Genomic DNA, 17,246 nt, shown 5'->3' on the forward strand with positions numbered 1-17,246 from the left:
TACAGACCTAAAAGTGGCAATTCTTCAACAAAAAAACTTCAAAAACAGACTTCAAAGAGAGACTGCTAAATTGGAATTAATTTGCAAACTGGATACAATTAACTTAGGCTTGAATAAAGACTGGGAGTGGATGGATCATTACACAAGTAAAACTATTTCCCCATGTTTCAGAGTAGCAGCCGTGTTAGTCTGTATTCGCAAAAAGAAAAGGAGTACTTGTGGCACCTTAGAGACTAACAAATTTATTTGAGCATAAGCTTCCGTGAGCTACAGCTCACTTCATCGGATGCATTCAGTGGAAACACCCATTGTTTCATGTTCTCTATGTATATAAATCTCCCCACTGTATTTTCCACTGAATGCATCCGATGAAGTGAGCTGTAGCTCACGAAAGCTCATGCTCAGATAAATTTGTTAGTGTCTAAGGTGCCACAAGTACTCCTTTTCTATTTCCCCATGTTTATTCCCTCCCCCCCACCCCCCACTGTTCCTCAGATGTTCTTATCAACTGCTGGAAATGGCCCACCTTGATTATCACTACAAAAGGTTCCACTGCTCTCTGGCTGGTAATAGCTCACCTTAAGTGATCACTCTCATTACAGTTTCAGAGTAGCAGCCGTGTTAGTCTGTATTCGCAAAAAGAAAAGGAGTACCTGTGGCACCTTAGAGACTAACCAATTTATTTGAGCATAAGCTTTCATGAGCTACAGCTCACTTCATCGGATGCATTCAGTGGAAAATACAGTGGGGAGATTTATATACACAGAGAACATGAAACAATGGGTGTTCCCACTGAATGCATCTGATGAAGTGAGCTGTAGCTCACAAAAGCTTATGCTCAAATAAAGTTGTTAGTCTCTAAGGTGCCACAAGTACTCCTTTTCTTTTTGCGAATACAGACTAACATGGGTGCTACTCTGATGCCTACGACTGTAGCTGTTCTGTGGATACTGTACCTCCCAAGCCCCAGGTAGGTAAAATGTGCCTATTCTCAGCACTCTGTTCCCCCCAGCTCCACCTGCGGTGTGTTTTGGCACCTACATTTGAAAGGGGACTAGCTAGGTCACAGGCAAATGCATATTTGGAAGCTATTAAAATTTTCCTAGGTTTTAGAGAGGGCTATTTGCTCACATCCTCACTCCAGGACTGCTCATGTTGGCAGATGCCCTGTCACTAGGCAGTGCTCGCTCACTGTAATTGCTCACTTAACTCTGAAGTGCACACATTTCTCTCAGAGAGCATTAACTCACAGCCAGTCATCATAAGATGATGAACCTTGCTAGATTTCTACATGTCCTGGATTCAGCTTGGCTGGAAATACTAGGAGAACCAGCATCAGAGATGTGATTTTTTTTTTAATTTTTTTTTTTTAAAGACATCATCTTCCAAGTCTCCAAAAAGGTTCAATTTGACTTTGGTGTCTTGTTTTCCTCCAAAGAGGTTCATCCAACTCCTGGGTTGCCCTATGCATCTCTCTTGGCGGAGAACGGGTCATATGACAGTGTTTTTATGTTATTGCCCTCAGAGCTGATCAATTCTAGATGCCTTTAAAAAAAACAAAAAACACAGCAGGAAGAGCATGATACAGCCTACAAGAGAAAAGTGGCTCTCGGGGAGTAGAAGGGTGGGGTGCCCTGTCTGTATAATATATGAATAATAAAGAACGCACATGTACCTCTATCAGGGACAGGGTTGTCCAGCTCAGGCAGAGGTACATGTTTTCAGAAGGTCTAAAAAAAAAAAAATCTTGGTGGATTCAATCCCTGATTAGCCCAAATCTACCCATGAAGGTAGGATGCTGAAAGCAGAGGGAAGCCCCAACACAGAGTTCAATCCTACCCCAAAGTAATCAGTAGAATTTTCACTATTAGACTTTAATGGAAACAAGGAGCACAGTGCACTGGGGAGAGAAAAGAAAAATAAAAAATCTCCTTCTGTGAAGCACTGAGCGAGGCTATTCCTGCCATCACAAGTTAGAGAACAGCCCTCAAAACATTTTATAGAATCATAGAAATCGCAGGGCTGAAAGGGTCCTCGAGATGTCATCTAATCCAGTCCCCTGCGCTAAACCAGGACCAAGTAAACTTAGACCCCCCAACAGGTGTTTGTCTAACCTGCTCTGAAAAATCCTCCAGTGGCAGGGATTCCACAACCTCCCTTAATACCCTTTTCCAGTATTTAACAATCCTTATAGTTTGTCTCACCACAATCTCCCTTGGTGCAGATTAACGCTATTACTTCTTCTCCTCCCTTCAGTGGACATGGAGAACAAAACAGTCACCATCCTCTTTATAACAGCCCTTAACATATTTGAAGACTTACTAGGTCCCCCCAACTTGGCTTTCTTTTCTCAGGAATAAACGTACCCAGTTTTTTTTAAACCTTTCCTTGTAAGTCGGGTTTTCTAAACCCTTTCTCATTTTTGTTGCTCTTCTCTGGACTCTCTCCAATTTGTTCACATCTTTCTTAAAGTGTGGTGACAAAAACTGGACACAATACTCCAGCTAAGGCCACACTGGTGCCAAATAGAGCAGAGCAATTACCTCTCATGTCTTACATATGACACTCCCATTAACATACCCAAGAATTATATTAGCCTTTTCTGCAGCTGTATCACATTGTTGGCTCATATTCAATTTGTGATCCACTACAACCCCCAGATCCTTTTCAGCAGTACTGCTTCCCCATTTTGTACTTGGGCAAATTGATTTTTTTCTTCCTAGGTGTAATACTTTGCACTTGTCTTCACTGAATTTAATCTGTTGACTTGAAACCCATCGTGCAATTTATTAAGATCATTTTGAACTCTAATCTTGTCCTCCAAAGTGCTTTGAGTTCATTAGCTCAGGGACAGGCATCTCCAGCTGGCTTGGAGATGATGCGAACAGGTCTGCTTAGGCAGGTCAGTACCTTTTATTCAAGAATTGGTGCTACAAAGTTTTATTTGGCTTCTGTCTCCATCTCGTGGAGATACTGTGAAATAACAATAGTGTTTTTGGCATACACTGTACAGAAGCTTTTGTTAAATAATCTCAATGACAGGTGAATCTCATAACCCTCAATTTACAGATCGGGAAACTGAGGCACTGATGTAAATTACTTGCCCAAAGCCACCCAACAAGTCAGGAACAGAATTCAGATCTCAGTTCCAGTTCCTTGCTCTTACCACTATGCTATGCTGGTGGTCTGTCTCCTGTTTTCTGGATTGGCATATTTGGCCCTCTAGAGTTACATTGACAATTCATCGGTTACCACAAAAATCTTTTATTGCTTTTGATACAAATAACTAGGTGGAATAGAAGAGAACTGTGCATTGCAGAGGAAAGACATCAGAGCTTGGGCAGCTGCACTAGAAGCTGTAGCAAGTGGCCTGCTCTGTCTATGCTGCTTGAGAATTTGGATGCACTGAGCTTCCTGAGATAAAAAGAGTTTATTTTCTTCTTTGTGTCTTTGGTCTCTTTTCCTTTGTTTACTCTTTTACTATCTTTTTAGCTTGCTTCCCTTTCTTTCTGGTGGCTTTGTGGGGGGTGACATAGGAAGAGAGGGGAATCTGTAAAGAAAAGCAGAATGGCTGTAACAGAGAAACAAGTGGTCTTAGCATTAAAGAGCCCAGAGGAGAGTTTTGAAGATACAGCATGTGATTAACCAGCACTTGAGACCAGCACAATGGTAAAAAGAAATTAGACAGGAATATTCCTGTCTTATTTCAGAGCTCCATGCATCTATCCCAGCAGGATACTGAGTGACAATACACAACCAGCAGGTATAGCATATCAACATCAGAACAATTCTCCCAGGCTGAATCCGCTCTAGGAACGGACTCTTACCTTGGCCTTGTCTAGGCTAGGAAAAAAGGGTCCTTTTTTCAAGTCAAATTAACTCAGCTGAGCTCATTTAAAGATTGAAAACCCCAGTTCAGGCTAACCATGACCTATTATATTCCAGCCAAAAGGTATTAAAAACTGTCCACATTCATGTTGAATGGGGTTTTCTGTGGAGTAATAAGCTCCTGTGACCTAGCTCAGTTGACGGTGAAGGGGAAAGCACCTTTTCCCCTAGTCTATAGGAGGCCTGAGAATGGATGAGCCCTTTTGCGGCTATGACACCACATCTCTGTTAGGAAGGTTTTACCTATGGCTTTGTAAACACCAACAGGGAGATTGTCTTTACTTGAGATTTTTACCTTAGGCTGATCCCCCAGGTAAGTTAGAAGTGCATTGGCATAGTCCAGACTAACCTTTGCAAAGGTATTAACAACTAGAGTGGATGTACCCCAAAATGGTGACTGATTTATAAAATCAGCAGTTCATAGATAGGGTTCCCTTCTGGCCTTATGATTATTTATCTAAAGAATACTTGTGGCACCTTAGAGACTAACCAATTTATTTGAGCATGAGCTTTCGTGAGCTACAGCTCACTTCATGGGATGCATACCGTGGAAACTGCAGCAGACTTTATATACACACAGAGAATATGAAACAATACCTCCTCCCACCCCAACTTGATGATCACTTTAGATAAGCTATTACCAGCAGGACAGTGGGGTGGGAGGAGGTATTGTTTCATATTCTTTGTGTGTATATAAAGTCTGCTGCAGTTTCCACGGTATGCATCCGATGAAGTGAGCTGTAGCTCACGAAAGCTCATGCTCAAATAAATTGGTTAGTCTCTAAGGTGCCACAAGTACTCCTTTTCTTTTTGCGAATACAGACTAACACAGCTGTTACTCTGAAACCTATCTAAAGAATGTGAACATGGAAACACCCACGCCTTTGAACTGACCTCTTGTTGTTCTCCTTTTGGTGGGCCTAGTTTTGATGTCTGCAGTGCACTTAGTTTATTAAGCAAAAACATTTTATCCTTTCCTTCCTAGAATAAAGAAAAAAAATGAATGTTAGTAACTTGAGTGTGCATATTAGTCCTAATGCAAACGCAGGGCTTGTCTACACAGGGAAATTGACCAGGATAGCAATTACAATCGAAGTGGAATAATTGTGGAATAAAATCACATTTATTCCAGAATATCATGTCCACACAAGAGTTATGCTGGCACAGCTATAACAGAAATTGACTGGCATATGTATAGCAGAATAATTTCCCAGAGTAGATCAGACCCAAGTTATTCTAACTCCATTAGTCAAAATTGTTATCTCTAGGTGGGCTGTATCCCCAAAGGTTTACTGAGGAGGCGGGGAGAGAAGCAGCCTGAAGCATTAGCTTTCCCAAAGCCAGCTGAGAGAATGCAGAAGAGGGAGTTGTTATGCATATAGTTACTGTCTCAAATCCTGCAGGAATCTGATTAAACAGATTACGTAGCTACCCTGCAGGGGAAGTGGGGGGCGGGGGGAGGAGAGATGAAAACATCTCCTCCAGCTGCAGGCAGACAGACAGGAAGCCTGCAGTGCAGCCCCTCTGCAGTCACTGCTCTAGCCAACAGGCTGTATCTTTCTGCCTCCATCAGGGTGGTCTGGGCCACTAGAACAGATCCAGTGGTGCCCACATATCAGTACATTCGGAGCCAGCATGGAGCCCACCTCCCTGGCACATGATAATTCTTATTCTTGCGCCCAAGGAGCATACACAGGACCTTCGCCAACTGCTGAATTTCACCCAAGATCACTTCTACACAGACTTGACATGCAGAAAATAGGCCCCACATCCCAGCTTCAGAAAGTGAGTCAGCTCTGGCAGCTCCTGCCCTCTCCCTAGCAAGCCCGCCAGCTCTCCAGGCTAACCAAATCCTGCTTAGCCCAAAGTCTCAGGGATGGGGGCGCATGACCCAAAACTTTCACACAACTCAAGGTGCTACTCTAAGTCTGTCTTTATTGTCACAAAAGCCTGTGGGATGATGAACTTCAGACCCCTCCTCACACATACCAAGCAAAAAGCATAAAAATAATATTTACGAAAGTAAAACTAATTGTACTTTTATTTTCACAAAGAAAATAAAGCAACTGCTCTGTGGTGTTTTTTACAACACCCAGGCTTTACTGTCCTATTAGACATTAGCATTAATGGGAATGGCATTTGCACTGAGAAGACTATACCCACCAATGCAATTTTTGTCTATTTAGAAACCAAATCTAACAAAGACACACAGTTTGCAGAGCTGGATCAGACTATTAATCCTGAAAGTACCATAGCTTGACACCTAGCCATCTGACACCATACCTCTGCGGAAAGCAAAGCATCTCCTTGCTTCAAGTAATGCCTCTGACAAATTATGTAATGCCCTGCATAACCTTAAAATAAACTGCATACAGAGTTGATTAGTCAAGTGTATGTAGGGAGATTTTTTCCTCTTCGCACTTGTGTTAAAACAGAAACCTATCTGTGTGCACGCGTCGTATGCATGGGGAAACCAGCTAACGTGTTTGCTGCCTGTTTTTTTATTTAAATAATAGAAACCTGAAAAACAAACTTACATTAATAATTTGCTCGTGCAGGAGTCTGACCATTATCTTTCTTCCTTCTATGATTTGCCAGTAAAGATATGTGATCATTCTGAAAGGAAAAGAAAGTTCAGCGCAGAAGTATTTATTTTGGGTAATGCTTCTCTTCCAAATAACTGCCAAACAAGAAGAGCTCTTGTTCATTTTACACAGTGATTATTTGTAAGTAACATGCAGTATTATAAAAGATATTACCTCACCCACCTTGTCCCACTTATGAGTAATGGCAGGCAAATACTAAATGGGTCAGAAGTTCTATTGGGAAAGACCCAAAGCTCTGTGGGCTCTTACACAGATACAAGGCAGGCAGGTCAACACCACAAGGTACCTTTTAGTTCTAGACAGGAATCCATTGTTTTCAACCAACCTTGTACCAGTTCTTGGCACTGTCCCTCCCCTTCCCCTGCCAATTCATGAACCTTAGTAACTATCACATAGAGGCAAATCCTGGTTCCACTGGCATGTCTTGGAGTTTTGGTATTGATTTTTTTATGGGATCAGGATTTGACTCTTAGAAGGGAATGTGATTGGACTATGAGACTGGGAGCAATGACTCCTATCTACTATTCCCAATTTTCCTGCTGACTTATGGAGTCTTGGGCAAAATCCGTAACTGCTTTGGGAGAGCTTTTCAAAGGCACAAATGGAAGTTAGGTGCCAATGGGAATTACGTGCCAAAGCCAGGTCTCTACTAGGGCCAAATCTACACTAGAAGTGCTTTGCTGGTGTGTGGGAATGCCAGTATAAAATAGCAAAGAGCTCCTAGTGCAGATACAGCTATACCAGCCTACCCATGCTTCGTTCCGGTACAGCAGTTAACCAAGCTTGTCAGGTAAAAAGCACAGTGTCACTGGTATAACTGCACCTACAATAGGGGCTTTTTCTGGCACAGGCTGTGCTAGTTACAAATCACACCCCTGACTGACATAGCTATGCCAGCAGAAGTCTGTAGCACAGACATAGGCCAGGTCTAAACTACAAAGTTTTGCTGGCATAGCTACATTGGTTGGAAGCATGTGGAGGTGGTGGGATGGGGGGGGAAGGGGGTGGGGAAGAGGAAATCACACCCCTAAATGACAAAGCTCTGCCAGCAAAACCCAGTGAAGATGCAGCTTATATCAGCAAATGAACTCCTTTTGTTAATATAAGCTGCATCTCTGGCACTAAAGGGCTTTGCAGTGTTGTCCCACAGCCTAGTAAAAGTTTACCAGTGCCAGCAACCCAAACAAACCCTCTATACTGGCATAACTTATACTAGTTCCTCGAAACAAAAGAAGCTATGCTAGCAAAAGGACCCCCTTCCCCTGCCACCCATAACTGCATCTACACTAGGGCTTCTGCTGGTATAAAAATGTCACCAAAAATAAATCACCCTCTAATCAACGTTACTATACTGGCAAACGTTCATAGTGTAGCCCGGCCTGTCATTTGGGCCTTTGTAAATCTGCCCCCTTTACTTATCAATTTGCTTACCTTTCAAACTGGAAGAACAAACCATTCTATCAGTTGTACCCAAGATGATTTGCTTATTTTGTAAGTTTAAGTGCACTAGTGGGAAGAGGCTTTGTAAATCTGGATACCCAATGAAGTGGGTGTACTTGAAGAATGATCTCTCATAAGGCTAGAGTGAGGTTGCTTTGTAAAGAGCTCTGAGCACCTCATATAAAATGGAACAAATTGTCTTTGCGTCTCTATTCACATACCACAAATTCTCACTAAATTCCAATAGATTTATTGTTTCCACCAATGAAGCTTTAAAATGTCCTTTGGATTTTCATCACAGAAAATGATCACCTCATGAAGAAGTTTCCCTCACTTTCTCCACCCCACCTAGTTTCATTTATGGACACTTACAGGACGATGACGGTGAGGATAAAGAAGAAATGCACACTTCCAATTAAGTTACGATAAATCCACACCACCCATTTCGAGCCAGAATAGCTGTCCAATATATGTATCCACCCAGAAACAGCATCAATTATGGAGGTCAAGCCTTGGAACGGACCACACTGGTTTGAAGGCGTCCGCCTGGAAAAACAAGACAAAGTATATTTTTTAAAAAGTGCTAGTTCATTTCCTCTGGGCCTCTGTACCCTCACCCTGGGGTTAGTTACACCTGTTGCCGCTGAGTACTAGGTCTTCTTGGGAGACTGCCTGAAGTTCAACTCACTAAAGTGTAACTGCCTGAGCAAATCTTAACTGATAGAGGGCTTGCTGCATGTCTGTGTTTGAGTTTTTACACTGGTTGTTGGATCATAGAATCATAGAATCATAGAATATCAGGATTGGAAGGGACCTCAGGAGGTCATCTAGTCCAACCCGCTGCTCAAAGCAGGACCAATCCTCAATTTATGCCACAAATCCCTAAATGGCCCCCTCAAGGATTGAATTCGCAACCCTGGGTTTAGCAGGCCAATGCTCAAACCACTGAGCTATCCCTCCCCATATTAAAGAAGTTCTATATTAAAATCACAAATGAGTTTGATTCCCCAGAGTTTAAATTCCAAGGTATTACTAATTAAGAGGTCTCTTGGTTTTTGGTACTGTTTCTCTCCCTCTATGTGTGAAACTTGCAAGCTGCTAATTGCGTTAGTACATTCTAAGACAGAGTCTGTTCTCAAAGCAATTCACACAGAGAGAGACTCAAAGCAATACTCTGTAACAACAGAAACAGAACCCAGAGACTCCCCGCCCTTTTGTTGGATTAACAGTTGTGATTAAAACAGAGATAGAGGATGTTTGTGGATGGATGCTTGGTGTGGATAATAACTGAACGATCAGGGAGGTGCCAGCCTAAGAATCCAGTGTCCATCGGCTGAAGAAGGCATCAAGTGGAAATAACCAGAGGACCCCCAAAGGGCAGACTGGAATCCACACAACAGCCTCAAGAATGGGAGAACCAAAGAACAAGATAACATCTGGCAGCACGGAGCCATCAGGAATGTGCCATCTGCTGATTGATTCAGCAACAGCATGATGAAGCAATTCCCATAGACTGGCATAGGAAGAAATTCCTATAAAAATAGACTCTAGAAAATGAGAACTTTGGGGTCTGATTCTGCAAACCAACTTCCAGGAGCATCAGATGAGCATCTGACAAGCATCCCTCCTCATGTCCAGGCCACCTGGCCAATAGCTTGGCATGAACAACTCTAAGGCTGGTAACTATGATAACAACCTTGCAGAACCTGTGTGTGTGTGTTTGTATGAATGAATGTGTGAATAAATATGATATTGAATGGAATGTTATAGCTATAACTAACTGCTTACTATGATTCTTTCTCTATTCACAATAAATGTGGAATTTTGCCTTTTTCCCTTTAATAAGATCCTGCTGGTTTTTAATTTATTGGTATAACATTTTGGTGGAGAATTGCAAAAGGGGGGAATATTGGTAAAAAACCTCAGTTATTGTAAATATTGGTGTGCACACCGCCAGCTCTATTGAGCTAGGCATTTTTATTAGGTTAACCAGACCTGCTGGCCTCCGGGAAGGTAGCAGGGGACCTGCTGGCCTCCGGGAAGGTAGCAGGGGAAAAACGCATAGATTAAGCTATGATGTCAGAATCTAGGCTGTATCACTCGCTAAGTAATACCAGCAGTGACAAAGAGATTGAAATATCCATGTTAAGATGTTTAAAAGAAAACAGGGTAAGCCAGTACCAGAGGGAGGAATGGAGTCAGAAGGAACTCCAACCTCACCTTTTGTTAAAGAAATTAGACCTTTAAAACAAATCCTTCAAAAATTTGGGGACAGTCCTTGGACTAAACAAGCCCTAGCTGATGTCTGCACTATTTCAGACCTAGAGGATAGATTGGCTCAGTATATCCTCATATACAAACCTTCTAGTGCTGCCAAAAGAGATGCAGCAGCAATTTGGTTGTTGTGGGAGGCATGTAAGGATTCTTCCCTCCGCTTGTCTTCATGTAAAGAGGAAAAGGCACAAACGGAAAAGGGAGCCGACAATTGGAAGGTGCTGGCTACAAATACCCAAAGCAGGCTGAAAATAGTGAAAGAGGCACTCCAGGAATACAAAAAGAGTGAAAAAGTTAACTCTGCAGAGGCTGGAGGGATGCAGGTAAAGGGGGAGAAGGTCCTATGTACGGCACCCCCAGGCATAATTACAAAGAGAAAAGAGAGTAAAAAAAAGTTAACTCTCAGAGGCTGGAGGGAATTAAGCAGCTAAACTTTGTGAAAATGTTATAAAGGAAAAGTGTTAGAGAAAGAGCATTCTTGGTTTCTTTGCAGCCATTCTGAAGGAAGAATGGGCCCTTTTCCAAAGGAATGTCTGTAAATTAGCCAGGCAAAAATAAACTATCTGATTAAAATCATTTGACTGGACAATTTAATCAAATTTGCTAAAAGAACATAAGAGGGTTCTATTGGAACTTAACTGCCTGAAATGTATAAAGGGAATGTAAGATGTAAAAAAAACAGAGCAGTGTGGAAAGGATGTTAAGGAAAAGAAAATGTATATGTATATATGTAAAGTTCGAAGGACCAATTGGTTCTGTTATTGTTTTAAATAATGCCACTAAAAATCCATTTGACTCCTTAATTCAAAGGTGCAAAACTGACAGACCTTTTTGCTAGACACAGGTAATTAGTGTTGTTTGGCTTTGGGATTTGGCATTTAACCCTTAAAAGGTAACTCAATGCTTTACAAAATTTAAAATGTTATTAAGTTGTGGCTGCATCAGGGCAGTCAAAATCAGAAAAAAAAAATTTTGGATTCTTTTTGTTTGGTTGGTTGGTTTTTGTTTGTTTGTTTTTGTAACAAAATAGCAGATGAGAGCTGTAGTAAAAAAATAAATAAATATGAAATTTAAAAAAAGACAGTGGCCCTCTGAAGCAACAGCAGGGGTGAGGTGCACAAAACAAAAAGAAGCAATGTTAGAAACACTGAGTCTTAAAATGGCTCTGAGTAGTCAGACTGTCACTTTGATAAAGGTACATGAAAACTCTGTAAGCAAAAAAACCCAAAAGAAATAGTTACACCTTATGTAAAAATTGATATGGATAATGTTATAGAAGTTAAACTATGGAAGGAATAAGAAAAGGAGTACTTGTGGCACCTTAGAGACTAACCAATTTATTTGAGCATGAGCTTTCGTGAGCTACAGCTCACTTCATTGGATGCATACCGTGGAAACTGCAGCAGACTTTATATACACACAGAGAATATGAAACAATACCTCCTCCCACCCCACTGTCCTGCTGGTAATAGCTTATCTAAAGTGATCATCAAGTTGGGCCATTTCCAGCACAAATCCAGGTTTTCTCACCCCCCACCCCCCCACACAAATTCACTCTCCTGCTGGTGATAGTCCATCCAAAGTGACAACTCTCTACACAATGTGCATGATAATCAAGTTGGGCCATTTCCTGCACAAATCCAGGTTCTCTCACCCCCTCACCCCCCTCCCAAAAACCACACACACAAACTCACTATCCTGCTGGTAATAGCTCATCCAAAGTGACCACTCTCCCTACAATGTGCATGATAATCAAGGTGAGCCATTTCCAGCACAAATCCAGGTTTTCTCACCCCCCCACCCCCATATACACACAAACTCACTCTCCTGCTGGTAATAGCTCATCCAAACTGACCACTCTCCAAGTTTAAATCCAAGTTAAACCAGAACATCTGGGGGGGGGGGTAGGAAAAAACAAGGGGAAATAGGCTACCTTGCATAATGACTTAGCCACTCCCAGTCTCTATTTAAGCCTAAATTAATAGTATCCAATTTGCAAATGAATTCCAATTCAGCAGTTTCTCGCTGGAGTCTGGATTTGAAGTTTTTTTGTTTTAAGATAGCGACCTTCATGTCTGTGATTGTGTGACCAGAGAGATTGATTTTCCCCAGAACATGTATATTGTAGAAGGGGCAAAAGAAATGTAAACATACCATGCTACTTAATTAAAATGCTATTAGGGCTCCAAAGGGAGCCACAATAGGTTGGGATTTCTTTTTCAGATTGCTGTGTGTTTTGGAAGCAGAAGTTAAAAAAGTGATCAAAACTCTGGTGAAAGTTGATTGTGTCCCTTTTAAGACAGAGTCTCTGAGCTGCTGATGGCTTTAAATCCAAAAGCAGGAAGCATCTGTGAAAATGCAAATGACCTAAATGATAAAGGAAGGAAAGAACTAGCAGCACAAAGGAGCTGCAGATAAAGGACACCACCTGGTCAGCAAACAAATTATCTAAATAAAAGGCATGGGATCAGAAGATAATTTTAATAAATTTAATGATAATAAGTACCCCTGTAACAACGTATAGTGTCTATGATTTTTGGAAAAACCCTTTAAGGTCGTATGGTAATGATGCTTCTCAGTTATTACCTGTAAATAAAACTTAAAGCTTAACACAGCAGGAAAGACGTTATAAACTTGGTCTGCTGTATAAGAAGGAAAACTCAGGGATTTAATGACTAAACAGTGGGATAATTTCCCCATAAAAACCCTTAAAAGATAAAAGCCATTGAAACCTGGCCTGCCTATAGAACAAAAACAGGAAAATGTGGGGGCAATTCCTCTGTTTTGCCTGCAATCAGCAAGGGTATTTGTAAAAGAAATATTTTAAGCAATAATCTGCCACCTCAAAAGGGGTAGAAACATGTTCTTTTTGTCTTTCAGAAAATCAGGAAAAGCTGATGCCAGCTGGAAAGCAACCCAATACCATGAATCTACTGTCACAATAGAAATTGTGTTCTATGTTTTGTCTTGTGTTTTGTCTTGTTGCTAGCACTGTGGTGTGTTTAAAAAAAAAAATACTAAAGACCTGCAGGTAATTAAAAATAAATTAAGCTCTCTGTCCCAGCTACAGGACAGCTTGATACAAAAACAAGTACATGTCAATGTCTACTTGATCCAAATTGGTTTGGGTAACCTAAAAGGCCGATGGAATCTTTGGCAATGGCTTAATACTACCACATGGCTTATCCATAAGAAAAAAAATTTAGAAATAGGAAACTACACAGCCATAGCTATGGGGACGCACTGAAATGCAGATACTTGCACTAGCTACTTTGGAAAACTAAATGTTCTGGGTCATATTGGGAAATATTAAGGGTTTGATGCATTTGTTAAAACAAAGAAAGAGATCATTGTTTGACACTTATCAATATGAATGAATGCAATATGTTTCCAGTATTGTAAAACCAGACTTGTTAATGGGAGAAATTGTTGTCAAAATTGCACACCAACAGTCACTGGAGGCAAAGGTATTGAAGGTTAGCCCACTCCCCATATTACACATGGGATTCTTCTGGCTACCCTGGACCACGAGCCAGTGGGCTGAGGAGGCAGGAAAGCTATTGGACAGTAGAAGTTGTACCGAATGTACTCCTCAAAAGTGGGTGTGCCTCACCTTGCCTGTTGCCCCAGAACCTTGTAGTAAAGATACATCACTAGGATCATGTATATGGCATGAATTGGAATCACAAACTCAAATTGCCTCACAGTACATTCTCTTGAATAGGCTACATAGAAAGTGACACTGACGATTATAAATCTTAGTGTCAAAAGGGGGATTATGTTGGATCATATTAAAGAAGTTCTGTATTAAAATCACAAATGAGTTTGATTTCTCAGAGTTTAAATTCCAGGGTATTACTAATTAAGAGGTCTCTTGGGTTTTGGTACCGTTTCTCTCCCTCTATGTGTGAAACTTGCAAGCTGCTAATAGCGTTAGTACATTCTAAGACAGAGTCTGTTCTCAAAGCAATTCACACAGAGAGAGACTCAAAGCAATACTCTGTAACAACAGAAACAGAACCCAGAGACTCCCCGCCCTTTTGTTGGATTAACAATTGTGATTAAAACAGAGATAGAGGATGTATGTGGATGGATGCTTGGTGTGGATAATAACTGAATGATCAGGGAGGCGCCAGCCTAAGAATCCAGTGTCCATCGGCTGAAGAAGGCATCAAGTGGAAATAACCAGAGGACCCCCAAAGGGCAGACTGGAATCCACCCAACAGCCTCAAGAATGGGAGAACCAAAGAACAAGATAACATTTGGCAGCACGGAGCCATCAGGAATGTGCCATCTGCTGATTGATTCAGCAACAGCATGATGAAGCAATTCCCATAGACTGGCATAGGAAGAAATTCCTATAAAAATAGACTCTAGAAAGTGAGAACTTTGGGGTCTGATTCTGCAAACCAACTTCCAGGAGCATCAGATGAGCATCTGACAAGCATCCCTCCTCATGTCCAGGCCACCTGGCCAGTGGCTTGGCATGAGCAACTCTAAGGCTGGTAACTATGATAACAACCTTGCAGAACCTGTGTGTGTGTGTGTATGTGTGTGTGTATGAATGAATGTGTGAATAAATATGAGATTGAATGGAATGTTATAGCTATAACTAACTGCTTACTGAAAAAAGAAAAGGAGTACTTGTGGCACCTTAGAGACTAACCAATTTATTTGAGCATGAGCTTTCGTGAGCACGAAAGCTCATGCTCAAATAAATTGGTTAGTCTCTAAGGTGCCACAAGTACTCCTTTTCTTTTTGCGAATACAGACTAACACGGCTGTTACTCTGATAACTGCTTACTATGATTCTTTCTGTATTTACAATAAATGTGGTATTTTGCCTTTTTCCCTTTAATAAGATCCTGCTGGTTTTTAATTTATTGGTATAACATGGTGACTCCCCGGCCGATAGCATGGGCCCAGTTGACTATCTGAGCAGGGACACAAGACCCTCTCACAGTAGATCAGTGGGCAGCACTGCCTTTCAGGTGCAAATCTCTAGCTAGTTATAACAAGTTAATTGCCATAGTAGAGGCTCCATAGATTTTGCAGTAAACTTATGAATGTAAGAAACCATTGCTTTTACAGATGCATCATGCATGCTTAATAAAAACCACAACACCACCACCTTGTTCTTCCGCCCCATTTTTGTAGAAGAATATTCAGATACGATTTTTGGTAAAAACAGGATGTGACTCAGCCCCTAGAAAAAGGAATAATTTTCAGACTAAAAATAAAAAGGTCTTAGCATTCATGAAATAGGTTAATAAAGGTTTCTGTTTGTGATAAAGTGGATAGTTTGGTTTGCAGAGATTGGAAAGGAGCCAAGCCATGCAAGTCTGAATTCAGTGAAACCTCCCAGTGTTTATGAAGAACTATTAGGAAACATCCCACTTGAACCCTGATTTCTGGGCCTGCCCTTGATCTTAAGTCACTTTTTGGTAGCTAGCAAGTGAGGCTGCTGTACTGGGGTGAGAACTGCAAGAGAGAAGAGGAAATGGGTTTGTCACAGAAACTTCTGAGAGAAAGAGAGGAGGGAGAGCCAGACTGTGACAGCAAATGCTTCATGTAATAACCAAACTAAACTCAAGCTGCCAAACAGAGGTTTGCAGCTCATCTGATTTTTCTTATAAGAGTTTTCTGCCTCCATACATCTTGCACTGTTTCTTGGGCCTCCTTTTGTTCCTCCAGGTAGGAGAGCAGAAGTGAATGTAGGGAAAATGGACAAACAGGAATAGCAGCTTCTATCTATCATACCTACATGGCTCCCATTACCATCGTATCTGAGTGCCTCACGCAGTCTTCAGTGCATTTATCCTCACACTACCCTGTGAAGTAGGGAAATTCCACTCTCTCTCATTTTACAGATGGGGACCTGAGGCAAAGGAACACTATATGACTTGCCTGAAATCACACAGGACATCTGTGGCAGAGGAAAGAAATGAACCTAAATTACTCACATCACAGGCCAGTACCAGCCTTCCTCTGCTTCCTTCTCATCCCTCAGACCTTTGGGGGGAGCCGCACGGTCTCAATTTCCACTCTCTTTCAAAAGCTGAGCACAGCTTTCAAGAGATTAACTTAAACTCTGTGAGTTTGCAGTAGTGTTCTTCAGAGTCCTGAACAGTTTATGAGCAACACTCGAAAGCTTTCAGTGGAAGAAAATGCAGATTTTTCTTTACTATGTATTAAAATATCTCTACCCTGTTTGGTTTCTGTGAAAGGTGTAATTCAGTTTGGAGATAGTGAAGACTGAATGCTGAGGCTCTTTCCTACCTCCAGATAGTGACCGCCATTACAGCCAAGACTCCAGTAAAGGAAGGGAAAAACAGCAGAAAAATGAAGAGCGTTGTCATCTGAGAAGCTCTCCAGACTTTGCGAGGTGGTTGACAATTCCTCATTAGACTGACCTTCAAAAAAAAGATGCACACACACAGATGGAGTTGTGTTACATGCCACTTAAATACCTGTGTTTCAGTCAATCCCATTGAAATTCCTAGCAAATTCATAGGAATAGCATTCATCAACAATTTCCAAACAGCACTTCCAGCAACAAACATACTACATCATTATAAAGTACAGCCTTTCAAATAGTGAGAGGCAAAACTGGATTCTGTTGGTCAGGATTTTGAAAACCAGACTAAAAGGCATTTCACCTGAACCCCAAAGTTCAAGGGAGTTTTGATCAATGGTACAATTCTACTTTCAAGACCACAAAACATTTAATATTTGTTGAGTTTGAGAAGGACTCAGCGGAAGTCAACTGCTCCTATATGCTATGGCAGTAGACTCAGGTGGTCTATACTTACAATTTAGAAAAATTTAGCTACATTGCTCAGGGGTGTGAAAAAATTCACACCCCTGAGCGCCGTAGTTAAGTCAGCCTCGCCAACTGGTATAGATGTGGCTAGGTCGATGGAACAGTTCTTCCACTGATCTTGCTACTGCCGCTTGGGGAGGTGGATTGCCTACAAATCAACAGAAAACCCCCTTCTCTCAATGTGGGATACATTACAGCCTCACAGCTGCAGCGGT

General features: G+C 41.4%; 1 protein-coding gene across 9 annotated transcripts in view; it reads right to left on the reverse strand.

Moving 5' to 3' along the window:
* The window catches only part of TMC5 (transmembrane channel like 5), a 54,947-nt gene that overhangs the window by 2,181 nt on the left and 35,520 nt on the right, over positions 1-17,246 (reverse strand). For all 9 annotated transcript variants that reach the window (XM_077827492.1, XM_077827498.1, XM_077827494.1 and 6 more), the window contains 4 exons: positions 16,488-16,621; positions 8,307-8,480; positions 6,426-6,504; positions 4,783-4,869 (listed from right to left, as the gene is read on the reverse strand). In XM_077827492.1, coding sequence (XP_077683618.1) covers positions 4,783-4,869; positions 6,426-6,504; positions 8,307-8,480; positions 16,488-16,621 — 474 coding nt within the window. The remainder of the gene's footprint in view (positions 1-4,782; positions 4,870-6,425; positions 6,505-8,306; positions 8,481-16,487; positions 16,622-17,246) is intronic.

The sequence above is a fragment of the Eretmochelys imbricata genome, chromosome 10, assembly GCF_965152235.1.
Source record: "Eretmochelys imbricata isolate rEreImb1 chromosome 10, rEreImb1.hap1, whole genome shotgun sequence".
Taxonomy (NCBI): domain Eukaryota; kingdom Metazoa; phylum Chordata; order Testudines; family Cheloniidae; genus Eretmochelys; species Eretmochelys imbricata.